The sequence below is a fragment of the Oryctolagus cuniculus genome, chromosome 9 (assembly GCF_964237555.1).
Source record: "Oryctolagus cuniculus chromosome 9, mOryCun1.1, whole genome shotgun sequence".
In the NCBI taxonomy this organism is placed as follows: domain Eukaryota; kingdom Metazoa; phylum Chordata; class Mammalia; order Lagomorpha; family Leporidae; genus Oryctolagus; species Oryctolagus cuniculus.
In genome coordinates this window covers 171,621-188,125 of record NC_091440.1, presented here as the reverse complement: position 1 = coordinate 188,125, position 16,505 = coordinate 171,621, and the positions used below count along the sequence as shown (strand labels likewise).

The 16,505-nt window shown below is 57.1% G+C and overlaps 1 protein-coding gene and 2 long non-coding RNA genes across 5 annotated transcripts in view; 1 reads left to right on the top strand and 2 right to left on the bottom strand.

The window, feature by feature from the left end:
• RASA3 (RAS p21 protein activator 3) overlaps positions 1-4,871 on the bottom strand; it is a 121,727-nt gene extending 116,856 nt beyond the window's left edge. For 2 of the 3 annotated variants that reach the window (XM_070048523.1, XM_070048522.1), the window contains exon 1: positions 4,717-4,871. Coding sequence is in view for 1 of the 3 variants with exons in the window: in XM_070048522.1 (XP_069904623.1) it covers positions 4,717-4,771 (55 nt within the window). In the remaining 2 variants the exon portion in view is untranslated. The remainder of the gene's footprint in view (positions 1-4,716) is intronic. The other variant, XM_070048524.1, reaches the window with a different exon arrangement.
• A 5,412-nt stretch (positions 4,872-10,283) lies between these two features.
• LOC138843668 (uncharacterized) lies at positions 10,284-14,983 on the top strand. The gene is made up of 2 exons (XR_011378593.1): positions 10,284-10,686; positions 13,381-14,983. It is a non-coding gene; the product is annotated as an uncharacterized lncRNA (long non-coding RNA).
• Positions 10,471-11,254, bottom strand: LOC103346326 (uncharacterized). The gene is made up of 2 exons (XR_515772.3): positions 10,865-11,254; positions 10,471-10,704 (listed from the first exon to the last, which is right to left on the bottom strand). It is a non-coding gene; the product is annotated as an uncharacterized lncRNA (long non-coding RNA).
• Positions 14,984-16,505: the final 1,522 nt, after the last annotated feature.

Below are 16,505 nucleotides of genomic sequence, written 5' to 3'. Positions count from 1 at the left end.
GGTCACTTCCTGTTCTCAGCTACAAATAGAACCTGGTCCAGGTGGGGCTTTCTGAGCCTCTCCCTCCAGAGTGCTGCTGCCCCTCCTAGAACCTCTTCTTGCTCAAGTAAACTGTGAACTTGAACGGGGCTGATCTTTTTTTTTAACAAGTCCCCATGGCAGCCAGGCCAGAACCATCTCCAAGGCACTCAGCTGCCTTAGCCTTCAAGTGCCACTTGCAAAATTCACATCTCATGCTTCATAAACAAAACAAGGGCAGCGACCTCTTCACTTGTGGCTGTGTCCGACCAGTGCCTCCACCTCCTTTGTGCACTCAGGATCCGCCATGTTTAAATCGTGGTGTGCCGCCTTGAAACGTGACGCAGGCAGCGCCAGGAAGACTCCGTGGAGGGAGCGCTGTGGCTCGGGGGCAAGGCGGGATGGGGTGGTCGTTCAGATTCTGTGGCGACGCACAGTAGCATGTGGAGAAGCCTCTGCAAGGCCATTTGCCATCTGAGTGACTGCATCCACAGGGTCACCTCTGAGGCCTCTGCACCCCAGTCCAACCACAGGTCCACCCGCCCTGTACCCACAGGGCCAGAGACATGCCAATGACCCTGCTCAATCACCTCTGAATCTCAAGACCTGGCCATCACCATTCCTCTGCTCTCCAACTTCTACCCTTGCCCCTCTGGTCAGCGGCAGGCCTCAGACACCCCTGGCCAGTGCCTTACCCCACTGCCCAGGCACACAAGCTAGTGGCCCTTCCTTCCCTCCTGAACACCGACTGCCTCTTGTTCCCAAAGTGGCCATTTCTCTTCCCCAGCCCTCCTAATGCCCCCACTCAGGTTCACAATGAAAAGACAGGAGAGAGCATGAAGCAGTGGGAACAAGCCCATTCTAGGATGCAAGCCCCAGCTGGGCACCTACAGGCGGGGTGAATGGGCCTGTCTTAATTCCAATGATTCCCCCTTCCTCAGTGTCAACATCATGGAACTGTGAGAATTCAAATGGAATTAAACAACAGTCTCACAGCACCCTCCTAAGCCTGCATCCCTCCTCCTCCCAACACACGCCCAGCAAAAACTGGAGCCTCTGGCCAAAACGGCCCTCAGACCCAGCACCTCGGCTTCTGCACACACAGACAGTCATGCACACCACCCTCGGGGATGAAAATAGCACAGGCCGCCCGCTGAGCTCGGTTAAGAGAATATCCAAGTTAATTTTAGCATCAGAGCGCTCAGGAGAACCTAAAATCTCTGATGCCAAGACCCACGTGTGGCCAGCCCAGCCCTGCCCTGCTCTGTCCAACGGCAAAGCTAGAGCGCTGCTGTCCCAGCCTCGGATCCACGGAACGCTGCTTGTCTCTGAGGTCAGCCATGGAACCGTGAGGGCCTGTAGGAACCACTTCCACCTAACAGGCTGCTGCACGCCTGTTTCAGCCAGGACGCCACCTGCGGCACGCTGAGACCAGGGCCTCACACATCCCGTGTAGGAGTCCTTTGAGAAAAACGGAGGCTCCTCCCACTGCCACCTCCACGCCAGGGCAGCACAGGCCGGGTCGCCCTTCCCGCCTCTCTGTCCTGCTGAGACTCTGCTTGCAGCTGGGGCAGGGAGATGCTGAGTCTGCAGGTGGCCAGCTCCTGGCCCCCAGCTCCCAGAGGCCAAGGGCATGGCCACAGCTCGCTGAGGGAGGCGCTGTCAGCTTTGGTGCTCACGGTTGGCCCTTGTTTGAAGACAGTTCTAATCTTACAGGAGGGAACGTGAGTGCTCAGGGGAGCATGACGTGGCAGGAGGGAGGGGGCAGGACCCAGGAGTGACAGGAAGTGTGGCAGCAGAGGCGGAGGCAGAGCATAGCCCCCAGGGCCCACAGGCACCCAAACACAGCTTGACGGCACGATGACATTAACACTCGGGCGGCTCAAGAGACAGCTCCTGGTTCTGGAATGCAGGGCTACGGATTTATTTCCATTTTTTACACAGCTTGAGAGAAGCACTATTGCTCTTTATTGAACATGTTTATCAACAGAGATGACACTTTTTAAAACAAGTGGTAAATATTATGGCAACGGAAAACATCACTGGCAGTGCCCAGGGAGCACTGTAGGACCAAGCACTCTCAGAGTGCTCCTCACAGCCCGGCAGCTCAGAGACAGCACACACCTGCTCCGGGCGGCACTCACGTGGCCCACGCACACCCAGACCCCCGTGATGACCCAGTGTTGACTGCTGGGTGCAAAGAAAGAGCTGAGCAAGATACGAATGCGGGCAGCAGGTTCTGCAGGACCAGGGCTCCAGCCAATGGCCAGAAAAACATCTACGTTTACTCTGCTTTCTTCTGTGTCATCTCATTGGCAAAGTGCGGAAGGGAAACGAAAGAGGAAGGCGAAAAAGGAAGGGATTCTTCCCATCTTCCCCAGCATTAGCCTCTGAATGAACCCAAGGAGCAGCACACAGTCCAAACCTGTTTAGAAAGCCAAGGCTCCCATTCCTAAAAAAGCTCTCCCCACCCCCCCCAAAGTTCTGTCCTTTCTTAAGGTGGCACCGTAGAGACACTGCTGATGTGTGACTGCGGGGACTGCTCTCCTCCCTGTCCTTTCCGGGGTGTTTATCTGAGCTGAGCAAGTTCCCCGGATGCAGAAGTCACCACCACCTCCTGCTGGAAAACCAGGCTGGGACGGGGGAGGAGCCTGCAGGGGTCACCCCGACAGTCACCGCAGGCTGCACGGGCACCCCGCGCACCCGAGGTGAACGCACAGCAAGAGGCCAGCTGCAGCCCCGCGGAACGCCAGAGGCTTCAGGCAGACGAGAAGACAGAGTCCAGGGTGGCCACAGACGGAGGACGGGGAAGGAAGGTGACGAGCTCTGCACACCACAGCCGGCTGGGGCGCCCCCAGCTCCCCGCTCACTGACGGGTCTTCCCAAGGGTGGGGGGACTTCTGCCAGTGGGAGTGCCAAACAAGGCTAAGCCCAGCCCACCCAGCCTGCCAGCAGAGTCCTCGGCCCAGGCCTCCTCTCAGCAACACACCTCCAACCATTTCTGCCTCAAACTTGGGGATGTGCCTCACCTCTGCATGCACAGCTGTGCTCCCCACGCACCCCTGCCCCCTAGCGAGACACAGACACCCCTCCTGTAGCCAGCCTCGCAGGGGGAGAGAGGGGCAGGTGCATGTGCACTGCTGCCAGGGCTCACAGCTGCTGCTCCCAGACACAAGGGGCAAGGGACACCAGAGGACCAAGTGACACCCAGTGCCCACATGGGACAAGAGGCAACCAACACCCCAGTCGCTGGGCACTGGGTTAAGCTTCCACTGTGTGGGGATTTCACAGCTTTTCAAAGTGTGCACAGTGGGGAGGGGGAGGCAGCCCAATCAGGCAGCTTCTCCCACAAACAGCACGGCAGGCCAGCAAAGCTGCGCCCTGGACATTCTGGAAAGAAGTGAATCTTCTGTTGAACTCTGCATGGGAATCCTTCCTTGAGGCTGAGGCTGAAGGGCAGGCGCCTTCCCCAGTCACCATCTCCCCAGAACCGCTCCCGCTCCCCGAGGGTGAGGAGACACAGCAGCCCCCACAATCCACTGGGCCCACTCACTGAGCAAAAGAACTGACCCAGGACTGGCCTCTGCCCTGCCCACGCGCTCAGACGCCCATCAGCTCCCCTGTGAGCAGAGGTCCCTTCCTGCTCCCATCACAGCTCACAGGCCGCCACTTCCTATCTGCAGTGCCCTGGGCCAAGGATCAAAACAGCGACCCCGCGATGATCTGTGCACCAAATAAAGCAGACAGGAAACACACTGATTCGTGTGGCTGGAATCCCTCGGGCAGCATCGAATGTCACTGGTGCCTGGCACAGCTCCTGGCGGCCCTTCCCCCCATGGGAATAGATCAGGATGTGGAGCACAGGGCAGTGGGGCAGAAGGACCTCCAGGCACCAGGACGGGACACTCTGGGTCGGTCCTGAGAACCCCATCCCACCCCTCATCGATGTCACTCCAGGAGACCACCGGGTTTGGGGGCTGGGGGAGCTATCACTGTCCCAAGGCAAAACAACGGCGGGAGCCTCTCCAGATAGAAGCAGGAAGTCCAGAGCCGGCCCTCCGCATGCTCCTCCCAGCCCACTCTGGGTTCCCTGGTCATTCCCTCCGCACTCCTGCTGCCCAGAGAAAAGCTGGTCCTGAATGGCAGGCCCTGTGACTGTGAGCTCCCACGGTCGGCTCTCAATGGAAGGGGGGAGGTGCTGGCGGTTTAGGTGGCTGTCAGGCCAGCTCCAGGCTGTCAGCCAGAGGCTACATCACCACACGCGCGCGCGCGCGCGCACACACACACACACACACACACACAGCAGCCAGCCGCCCGCCCACGCAAAGATGGAGCGGCGCATCCACAGCCCCCAGAAAGGAAGCTTCCGGGCCAAGTGGCAAGGGGAGACGCGAGACCCCAACCCAGTGAATTTGACCCCTGCAGTGCAGTTGTCCAGCCAGGCCCATGCTCGCGCATGCACGTGCACACACAGAGACACACACCCTGCACACACTCCACACACGGGCAGGCACGCCCCCTGACAGGCGACCCCCGCCCCGGCGTGGAGGAACCCGCCCGGCCCCGGCGAGGTGGGGGACGCGGCACTGGCCGCTCGGCTCTCCGGGAGCGCGCAGTCAGGAGGGCGCCTCCGCGGCGGACCCACCGGCCGAAAGCTGCGCAGGGTCGGCTCCCTGGGCGGCTGCCGCGGGCACTCACCGATCTTGATCCTCACGCTCTGGAAGACGCGTAACCCCTCTTCCTCCACCGCCATGCTGCGCCTGGGAGCCGCCGGCCCAGCGCCCGCGCCGCGCTCAGCGCCCCGCGTTCCGCGCTCCGTCGCGCTTTGCGGCCTCCCAGACCCAGCCGCCGGCACCGCCCACACGTCCACCCATTGGCTGAGGGCCGCGGCGAGGACTGGGGCTCCGCCCACGGCCCTGGCCCTGCTCCGCATTGGCCGATTTCCTGGGGGGCGGGGTTTGAGAGACTCCGCCCACATCCCAGCCGCAGCTTCCCATTGGTCCCGGCTCTGGGGGCGGGTGGGCCTAAGAGGCGGGATCGCTGGGGACCCGCCTGGCCAGGCGGGGCGACCTGAGGCGGCCTTGGCCCACCCGGCTCGGAGACCCTCCGGGCGGAAGAGAGCAACGGAGGTCGCCCGGGGCCCAGACCCGCTGTTGACATCCGCGAGGCTTCTGGAAGAAGAGAAATTAAAACATCAAACCGGGAAGGGAAAGCCCCGGGCCCAACCTCAACTGCCGGAGAGGCAAACCCCAAGCAAGAGCCAACGACCTGCGGGGGTCGAGGGGGAACCGGGGCCCTTGGGCGGCCCACAGGGAGCCCCAGCCTCCCTGGTGCGGCAGGGGCAGCCCCTTCCTCTCCGCGTCTCCTCCCCACCCCCAACCCCAGTGACCAGGCTGACCTCCACGCCCCCTCCTCTCTGGGACTCATGGCTCCTGACCGCGGTAGGGAGGTGCCCACCAGGAGCTGGGGGGTGCCCTCCACGGGTGTCCAACGGCCTACAGCGACCACCTCCCGATGCCACCGGCGCTTCTGCGGCACAGGTCAGCTGCTCCGGCCCATGGCCCAGGACCCGGGTGCTGCCACGCTGGGAGCAGAGACCCACAGCTGCCCTCAAGGCCTAGCCCAGAGCACATGTGCGCCTTCCTGAACCCACCCACACAACGGGATAGGGTCAGGCTGGGGTCACAGCTCACCCCAGATCTAGCGTTCGGGTCATCCCCGCCACACCGTTAGAACTGAGCGGCCCTGCTCCCCAGAGAAGAGGTCTGTGCTGGGCTCCGGGTGCCAGGGCAGGTGGAACAGGTGCTGGCCTCCTGCTGCCAGTGCCTGCGCTTCGGCAGTGCGTCAGAGGCAGCTCCAGGGCAGGGCCTCCCATTCCCTCCATACCCAAGATCCTTCCTCAGCAAAGCCTAGCTCCTTGGGCCACCAGCGTGCCGTTCGTGTTGGTCACTGGGTTTCTTTATTAGAACATATTCCCTTAGAACCCTGATAATAAACAGGAAAGTAGGGGGGGACTACAGCGAAAGGTGACAACAATGGCATCTCCAGTGTTTCCGTAACTCAGGGTTACGTTTGCTCTCTGGGATGTAATCTTACTTGTTCGCTTGTTTGAAAGGCAGAGAGAGAGAGAGAGGAAAGAGAGGTGTATTTACTGGTTCAGAGCTAGCCCAGGCTGAAGCCAGGAGCCAGGAGCTCCATCCTGCTCTCCCAAGTGCAGGGGCCCAAGTGCTTGGTCCATCATCTGCTGCCTTCCCAGAAGCTTCAGCAGGGAGCTGGATGGCAACAGGACTCGAACCAGCACTCCAATATGGGATGCCAGTGCCGCAGGTGACAGCCTCACCTGCTGTGCCACAGTGCTGGCCCCAAGATGGAGTCCTCAGCCAAACACCCTTGAGAACCAGCTCATCGGCAAGGCGCCATCTGGTAATTGCCAAAACAGCGTTATTAGATCAGTTATTATTTCCACCCGACCAGTCTGCTTTCAAAGAATCGCAGCAGCATAAAATGAATGGCCAGTGCACAGCAGATTAATTTTAAAGGGTACAAAGTAAGCACTGAAGGAAGCAGTCTTGGTATCAAGCATCTACAATGAGGGGCCTGCACTGTGGTGCAGCAGATTAAAGCCCAGGCCTGCAGTACCAGCATCCCATATGGGCGCCGGTTCGAGTCTCGGCTGCTCCACTTCCAATCCAGCTCTCTGCTGTGGCCTGGGAAAGTAGTAGAAGATGGCCCAAGTGCTTGGGTCCCTGCACCCATGTGGGAGACCCGGAAGAAGCTCCTGGATCCTGGCTTCAGATTGGCCCAGTTCCGGCCATTGTAGCCATTTGGGGAGTGAACCAGCGGATGGAAAATTCTCTCTCTCTCTCCCTCTCTGTCCCCTGTGTGTGTGTGTGTGTGTGTGTGTCTAACTCTCTCTGTAACACTTTCAAATAAATAAATAAACCTTTAAAAAAATCTATAATGAGAAAGCCCCCCCCCCACCAGTAGACATAAGCTCAGCTCTGAGTGCCTTGGCTGCCTTCCAGCTCAATAGTACGTACAATCCAGGCAAGGTACGTGTGTCCCACAAAAGGCAGGCATCGGTTGTTCAAAAACGATGATATTTTAGCCAACTGAGCAAGACAAGAAACTTTTTAGAGATTTTTAGAAGGAATATTCAACAAGTTAGGAAAGGGTATTTTCAGCTCACAACCACCTGGAACATAGAAAATAAGCAATGGATGTTTGTTGAGTGAATTTAGTGGTTTCCCACACACGTTTCACAGAAATGTTGGAGATGCCACATCAAGCCATCATGTCAGATGCAATTTGTTCGGGCACTTGGGAGTCAGCGCTGCGAGGGAAGTCTGTAGGAGCCCAGAAGGAGTAAGTCGTGTGGCGCTGGGTGCTGAGAGAGGCCAGTGGGGCCCCTTAGGTGCTCCAGGTCCTGGTGATGCTGTGAGAGTCTACGGACCAGTGCTCGGGGTCAGCAAGCCCAGTTGCCAGCCTGACTCAGGAGATGTGGGGTGCGCCAGGATCTAGTCCTCATCTTCTTGGGTGTGGGAGGCCTCACTTCCCACCCTCCCACATCTCAGCTGAGAACTGTGTGCCTAGCAGTGAGAGTGGAGGCACACGTCACATCTGGGCTGGATGCTGAGGGAGCCCCAGGTGCTCTGCCACCTGTCTCTTCCCTGCCGCGGCATCTGAGGTGGCCGGGGTCCCCAGGGTGCAGCCTGGACGGCAGTTGTGTGAAACAGCTGGGATGTGCAGATATCCTTGAGCAAATGAGAATACTGGGGCGGAGCCCGTGAAATCAGGAAATTGTCTGCATACCCCAAGTCTATCTTATCCTCACTAATAAAAACCTTAAGCAAGTTTTTATTGGATGCTATTTGATTGGCACCTGTCGATATGAGCTAACAGTAAAATAAAACCCCAGGTGTTTCAGTGGATTTACCCGTCACTGAGGCCTGCTTGATGTCTTGGTTGTTGATTATGAAGGATGTTCTCTTGAGATGACTGCCTTTTGTCACTAGGAAGTTCACCTGTTATCTTTCTTTCTTTCTTTCTTTCTTTCTTTGACAGGCAGAGTGGACAGTGAGAGAGAGAGACAGAGAGAAAGGTATTCCTTTTCTGTTGGTTCACCCCGCAATGGCTGCTGCGGTGGGCGCACCGCGCTGATCCAAAGCCAGGAGCCAGGTGCTTATCCTGGTCTCCCATATGGGTGCAGGGCCCAAGGACTTGGGCCATCCTCCACTGCCCTTCCGGGCCACAGCAGAGAGCTGGACAGGAAGAGGAGCGACTGGGACAGAATCCGGTGCCCTGACCGGTACTAGAACCCGGTGTGCCGTCACCGCAGGCGGAGGATTAGCCTATTGAGCCACAGCGCTGGCCTATTTTTGACCATAACTAGCCAAATAACCAGATACTTTTCTTAATTAATGTACATTTTAAAAATTTATTTATTTGTGAGCTACAGAGATATGGATTTTCCATCCCCTGACTCACTCCCCAAACTCCTGCCACAGCCCAGGCCTGGGCCAGACAGAAACCAGGAGCCAGGGACTCTCTTTGAGTCTCCCACGTGGTGGCAAGGGCCCAGGTTCTTGAGCCATCACCATAGCCTCCCAGTGCACACATCAGCAGGAAGCTGGACTTGAGAGTGGAGCTGGAACTCAAACCCAGGCCCTCCGCTGTGGTTTGCAGGTGTCTCAAGTGGCGCCTTAGCCCCCGAGCCAGATGCCTGCCCTGCAGGTGCTTTCTGAAAACTGAACTGAACAGCGGGCTCCAGCTCCACCTCTCAGCCTCTCAGCTGTGGCGGGGAGGCGTGGGGGTGGTGGTTGTTTGTTTTTCCCCCCATCTCAACTCTCCATAAAATTAGAACAGGAGAGTAAAAGGAGGGGCACCTGCCAAAGCCGTTTCCTGGCACCCCAGCTCTCACCACAGGCTCTCTCACAAGTTCCAAAGGACTGCAGAAATCCCTGGAGCTGCAGGAAGTCCGGCGTACGACCCCCTGACTTCCTGTTTGGGGGCCACTCTGGAGGTCAATGACAAGTGCAGCAGGAAGTGTCAACACAAGTGTCATTGAAATCAGGCAAAACAGATGGCATCAGTGGCCAGAAAGAACAGTTCCCCTTCTAAGAGTCAGATGCAGAATCCCGATGTAATAATAAGAAGAAGAAAAAAATTTTTAATGCAAAAATGTGTGTCCACCACTGTACCACAAATGGCTTATTTCTCTGGGTTTCTTCCAAGGTTTTGTCAACATTTACATAAAACTGTATAGAGCAGTCATACAATTTGTTTGAATGAGTGTTTGCATTTTTTTTTTACTTATTCATTTATTTAACAAAGGATGACTGGACACCTAGGCTCTGTCTAGAGCCTTCCAGGCCCTGTGGTCTGAGAGAGAAATATGCCACACAGCCCCTTACCTCGGCCCCCACAAAATGCCCACACAGCCGCTACCAAATGCCTGGAAAGCCTGGCTTTTGCATAGCCTCCCCTCTGCCTGCAGTTGGTCCAGCCTGGAACGGTGAGGCCAGCAAGATCAGCATTAGAGAGAATCCTAATGGACAGGAGCAGTCCATGAAAACCCTGGAGTGCGGTGGAGACCTTGGCCTCTGCACATACAGGCCTGGCCCCAGCTCTCCATCCTGGCCCCGAAGCCAGGAGCAGAGGCTGGCAGCCTGCTGAGGGGGGAACCCCCACACTCAGCATCCTCAGGAAAGAGACGGGGGAAGCTCAGCGGCGTGGACTCATGAATCCCAAGTCATCAGCACCCTGAGCATGACACGGCCGGGCTACATGCGTGGTCGACATGCTCTGCCTCCTTCATGCCTGTAGATGACCTGGGATGCTGTGTGTGTGAAGCACTCAGCCCAGGTTCTGTGAATGGGAACAGCAGTAGCTTGCTTGTCACTCTTACAAGGGCAAGGACAGCTCGGGCCTCCGGCACCTTCCTGATGCCGGGCACCAAGTAAGCGCGTGGTGGGTTTGCAGCTACACAACCACAGGAGCAGACCCCGTGGAGGGCCCGGGTCTGGGCTGCTGCCGTCCACAGCCGGCACCGTCCCAGCACAGCGAAGGCTTTGCACCAGGAGAGTCTGGCACCTGTCGCTGTGTGGCCCGGGGCCCTTTCCTCTGGAGGAAGAAGACAGCATCAGGAGGGCTTGGCGTAGCGCTTCAGACAGTGGCTGGGACACATGCATCCCATATCTGAGTGCCTGGCTCAAGTCTTAGCTCCACTGTCAACTTCCTGCCGATGTGCACCCTGGGAGGAAGTGCACCCTGGGAGGAAGCAGGTGAGGCTCAAATACTAGGGTTCCTGCAACCGTGCGGGAGACCCAGATTGAATCCCCATTTCAGGCACTTGAGGAGTGAACCAGTGGCGGGGGAGCTGTCTCTCTGTCTCTGTCTCGCAAACAAACAAATAAATGAAAATGTTTTTATAAAGACATCGTGCACACAGAAACACCAGGGCTCACTGCGGATTTATTTGCCAAAGCCAAGAACTAGAAACAGTCTTCGTCCTGCGTCCCAGCAGCTGCTCCATGACAGAGGAGCAAGCTGCTGATGCAGCCACATCCTGGACGGCCCTCGAGAGAATCGGGAGCGAAAGGTCACAGATCGCCTGGCTGCAGCAACACAGCGTTCTCAAAACAAGGAAATTCTTGAACCGGGGGCCAGGTGAGTGGGTCCTCAGGGCTGGAATGGGAGGAAGGTGGCTGTGGCCATGCAGGATGGAGGTGTCCTGTATGTTTACACATGTCCACACCGTGCTAGGGCTGCCCAGGTCTGGATGCACTCACACACACTCGTTCTCACACTCACTCACACGTTCTCATCTCCCAGTGCTTGCACTCACAAAGATTTTTGCACCACAATAAGCTTGTCTTTCGATGCCATTTCCCACGCTCTGCGTGAGGGCCCTCACAGGCAGCAGGGTCTCAGCAGTGTGGGTCCTGTCACTGGCGAGTCCCTGAGGCACCATCTGGTGGCTCCAGGGGACCCCGGTCTCTCTGGTTCGCTCCTCACCACTGCAGCGGACTCTGCAACTGCTCCAGAACAAAGGGCAGCGTGGCACGCGGGCGCCTCGGAGGACAGCGGTGTGGCGCACGGGCGACTCAGCTGCATCTCCCGCTGCTCTCGCTGCAGCCCGGGTGGCCTCCGCCCTCTACTGCGGGCACCAGGACCTCCCCTGGCAGGAAGGGCGTGACCTCCTGTTTTCCCATCTTGGCCACGTGCAGCCCCCTGGGGGAGCGGCCCCTTGTTGTCCTGAGAGAAGGCTGAGGCCGGAAGAAACCGCAGAGCTGCTTTGTGGTCTGATGGCAGGAAACACCCTGTGGTGACGCTGCCGGCTGCGTGGGGCAGGGCACCGGCAGGCTCCTCAGGGCATTAGTCTGCATCTTGTCTCTCACACACAGGCGTTCTTTCCCAGAACTTCTTGGTCTCTGGGCCTTGTTCCCAGTCTTTCCAGCAGGACCCCGGCTGCCCTGGTGGTGAGTGGCCACCAGCTAGCAGCAGGCAGGAAAAGAGCTGCAGGTGTCGGCCCCAGGACTGATGGGACTCCTTATTAAAGAAGCCACAGAATAAACATGGTTTGGGTCACACCCAACACACATACCCACGCACACACAAATATACATTGTGAAACAGTTTTTTTTTTTAATTATTTATTTGAAAGGTAACGTTTCAGAGAAGTAGAGGCAGAGGCACAGGCAGAGGGAGAGAAATCTTCTGTCCACTGGTTCGTTCCCCAGTGGCTGCAAGCCAAGTCTCCCATATGGGTGCAAGGGCCAAAGAAGTTGGGACATCTTTCCCTGCTTTCCCAGGCCATTAGCAAGGAGCTGGATTGGAAATAGAGCAGCTAGGACACTAACCTGTAGTCAGTGGCTTAACCTGCTATGCCATAGTCCCGGCCCCCTGTGAGACAGTTCTTAGCAGAGAAGAAATGATACAGAATAACATTTTACATTCTATGTTAGCTTCACTTACACTAGCCTGGTTCAATTTTTAACAAATTTTTCACTTGAAAGGCAGAGCAATATTGAGAGAGAGGGAATCGTTCACTCCCCAAATGTCAAAGCCAGCAGCCAGGAAGACCATCCTGATCTCCCACATGATTGGCCAAATAGCTGGGCCATCTTCTACATCTTTCCCAGGCACATTAGCAGGGAGCTGGGTCAGAAATGGAGTAGCCAGGACTTGAACCAGCAATCTGATATGGGATGCCAGCATCAAAAGTGGTGGCTTAGCCAGAGTGCCACAACGCCAGCCTCTGACTTTTTAAAATGGACCTCAGGGTGGTGTTCTGGCTGATCCTGGCCCCACGCTGGTGCCCACAGAGTCTGCCTGTGATCCTGGGCCACCAGGACCAGTGGCCATTTGTGGGGGGTTGTGTGTCAGGCGCCCTGCCTGCCTGACAGTCGCTTGAGAGCCATTTCCAGAGCTCCCACGAGGGTCCCGGGCCAAAGCTATTTGCTGTCGCCGGCCGCTGGTGGTGTCATCGTCACAGCCCCACCCCAGCCCTGGAGACTGCCCGCCGTTCAGAGCCAGCACTTCCCCTTCCATGAGGCACCTGGGCCGTGCCGAGGCGTTGTTTCCTCATGGGGCAGGGATTGAAGGCAGCGTGAGACAACGCCGGCTCAGCCTGGCCAGGGCGCTGACCATGCACCTGGTCCCAGCCCTCGTCACCTCCTGCTGCCCAGGCGGCGGGGAGACGACTGCTGGGAGCCAAGGGGGAGAAAGCACAGCAGGGGCCGCACACAGCAGGTGGCCTCGCGGGCTCAGCTGTGTGGCTGGGGCGGCTGCAGGCCAGAGGCTCCCACCCGCATCACCCACTGCGACTGTGCTGAACCTGCCTCTACCACAGGGGCTTAGAATGTGAATTCCTAGTGGCCAAATACTGAGTGCTGGGACATCTCCGGATCCTGTGCTGGCCCAGGCCTGCCTCCTCCACAGAGGCCCGGCTGGCCCCCCAGCCCTCCGCCTTGGCAGGGTGCTCTGCTCTTCCATCTGTGCCTCCCATGCTCCCCTGCTTCCTGCTGCGGCCCACGGCCTCCTTGCTGTACTTTCCACCGGGAAGGCTCTGCTGACCTCTCTGCCCAGGAGGGCTCCTGTCACTGCCTTTCGTCTCTCAGACTTGGCTTAGGTGATGCCCGTCAAACGTCTCTGGCTTCTGGCATCAGATCCCCAAGCCCACCCTCTCTCTCCATCGCTTTACCGCAACATGCAAGACTAGCACACCTGCCCTGCATTTATCTGATTGCTCTGTCACTCCCAGACTTACTGGGGTGAAAACACATCTCACTTTGCAATCACAGGCAGCACTCCATTAATCTGTAGTCACATGGATGATGCTTTTGCCATTTTTTTTTCCAGAAATATTTGGAAATTAGCTCCTTGGAGAAGTTGATAAATCCGCAAGTCATGAAAACCATCACGGTGCCAGTGGCAGGGGCTGATGCTGCCAGAGTGCTGGTGTGGCCACGGCAGTGTGGCCCTACCTGCAGAAGCGCCCAGCCAATCCCACACACATTCACACAGCCACTCTTCCTGAGAAGATGAAGTCCCGCCTCCACAGGGCACCCTGTCATTCACTCTCAGAACGGCAAACTGGGCTTTATTTGTTCACTTTGTCTTGAAACCTCTTGCACTTCATTTTTAAATCCCGGTGAATCTGTATCTGAAGACAGACTGGCCCGAAGCCCAGGGATACTGGAGTCACTGGCTCCCAGGTGTCAGCTGTGCCCAGATACGGCCTATAACACCCTGGACAGAGTCCAACGCTCAGGCCCAGCCAGGAAACCCCTTCTGCCTCAAAGGGGCAGCAGAGAGAGCCGACATCTCCTCAGAGCCACCCTGCAGCTTCCTTGCATGCTTTCCGGGCCGGCCTCCCTTCACGCACACTCCAGCGCCCACGGCTACCTGCACACCCATTCAAACGCACAGCTCCAGGAGAGGCTGAACCATGACTAACCAGGAGGATAACAAGGGTGAGGACCGCTGGCTTGGGCACAGTCACTGCCGTCCAGAAGGCTCCCCCGCAGCTCAACAGCTGGCCTCAGCGGACGCCCAGAACCTGCTGAAGGAGATCTGTTTGCTGGGTGCCCAGTGCTGAGGTCGTGGGAAGCCACAGGCACAATTTCTAAGCCAGTGACCTTATTTGTGATGCTTCCAGAACTTCCTTTCGGTCCTCAATTCTTGAGTTTCAAAGTGCACTTGAGAAGACCCAGGGCACGAGGCTCACTGAGCTTTGTTTTCTGGAATTCCTGAGTTGTTTAAGGCACCAGGCTGGGAACGCAAGACACAGAGGCAGCGGCTCCACCCCAGGTGGGAACGTGGACTGAAGCTTCCCCTGGCCTCTCACGTTCGCACCGCCAAGTTAGTGTGCTCACAGACCTTATAAAACCAACACCATTCAAGCTGCCCTTTACAACCTGACTTCTCTGTGAGGCTCTGAGAGCTGCCAGGAGGCCAGCCCCTCCCAGATCTTGCTATATTTAACTTCTCAAGACCACCCTGAGGTGCTTAATTCCTGGGTAAGTCACCAGGACAAGTTATAGGGCTACTCAAACTCTGCAAGGCCTGTGTGCCTGCTGATTCCCATTTTAATTTCCTTTCCAGGGGCTGGCGCCGTGGCTCAGTAGGTTAATCCTCTGCCTGTAGTGCCAACATCCCATATGGGCACCAGTTCTAGTTCCAGCTGCTCCTCTTCCAAACCAGCTCTCTGCTGTGGTCTGGAAAAGCAGTACAAGATGGCCCAAGTGCTTGGACCCTGCACCCACATGGGAGACTGGGAAGAAGCACCTGGCTCCTGACTTCAGATCAGCACAGCTCCAGCCGTTGAGGCCATTTGGGGAGTGAACCAACAGATGGAAGACCTTTCTCTGTTTCTCCCTCTCACTGTCTGTAACTCTACCCCTCAAATAAATAAATAAAATCTTTTAATAAATAAATAAATAAATATTTAAAAAAAAATAAATAAATCTTTTAAAAAATCCTTTCCAGAGTGTCGGGAAGTGAGGAGTGACTGGGGCCTCTCGAGGCTGCCTGTGCAGCAGGCCCCATGGCAAGAGCAGGGCGCGAAGCTTCTCACTCACTTGTCTCAGTGTTGCGCGTGCCAGCGCCTGTTACATCTGCCCCACTGCACAGGGGAGCCCCATGGTCATTTGTTCAAATGATCCTGACCCCTGCCGAGACCACTAAAGCTGACTGAGAGTCCCAGTGAGTGCACACAGTGAGACCCACAAACACGGTTTCCACCATAAGGCAGTTGGAACGACAGGGCTGCAACACTGGCCAGCAGGCCATGGTCTTCACTTCATCTCGGATTTTCTCCTTAAGAAATAAGAAAAAAGACTGCACTCGGGCACACGCACTTGTGTCATTACACCTTCCATCCACTTCTCTTCCTGCAGCAGCTTTTCGCAGAGCAGAAGATGAGGGAGGAGACCGGCCCGCAGCCTCAGAACACCACTGTGATGTCCCCAGCCCCACCCCCAAGCACACGCTTGCTCCTCTCAGCGCTGCTGGGCTGACTTCTTGGCACCGCATTCACGTGCGGATCTATGGCAGCTGCACTGCTGGTGCCAGGATTTGACTGGGCTCAGCAGGGCGTGGGATCCAAGCCTGTGGCAGACTGAGGCTCTCCCCACTTTCTGGGGTATAAGCAGCTCCCTCTCTCCCGCCCAGGCCCTCACAGACCTCAGGCACAGCCTTTCAACCCTCAGCTGTGCCACCACCGTCCCAGGGAGCAGGCTCCCCAGGTGTTTGATTTCATGACGTTTCTAAGTGACACTTCCTTATTCACCCAGGACTGACAGTCCCAGGATGTCAGAGACTAAGGGAGTCCTGGAATAACAACCGGGGCATCCTGGGTCAAGCAGGACAAATCACATCTCCTGGACCCCTCCCCCATGGGAACCCCTGGCTGGTGCATCCACCAGGGGCTCAGTTTCCACGGCAGACTTCCCCCCTGAGACACGAAGCATGAGGAAGGCTGCAGAGAGCACACAGCACAGCACTGGGCTTCCTGTGGGTCACTCAGCTTTTCGTGAACAGAGCTAAGGACTTGACACAGGCTCCTTACATGGGAAGAGAAGGTTGGGAAGGTTCACAATCCGAGATCAGCAGCCCCTCTGCTCTGCCGCCTGTTGAGGGTGGGGGTGGCAGAAGCTGCAGGGGGCAGCCTGTCTACACGATCTTCCCTGATGGAGCCACCAAGAGCTGGCCATGCAACCGGCAACCGGGCCAATCCAATCACTTCCCAAAGACCCCTCCAGGCACCATAACTGGAGTAAGTTTCTACTCCCTCAGAGCCATCAACATGATTTGGGGTTTAAATATTTATGTGGAGGACTGGTGCTGTGTCACAGCGAGTAAAGTCGCTGCCTGTGGTGCCTGCACCTCAAATGAGCACCAGTTCAAGCCCCAGCTGCTCCACTTCCCATCCAGCACCCTGCTGATGTGCCCGAAAAGCAGCAGAAGATGGCTCAAGTCCTTGG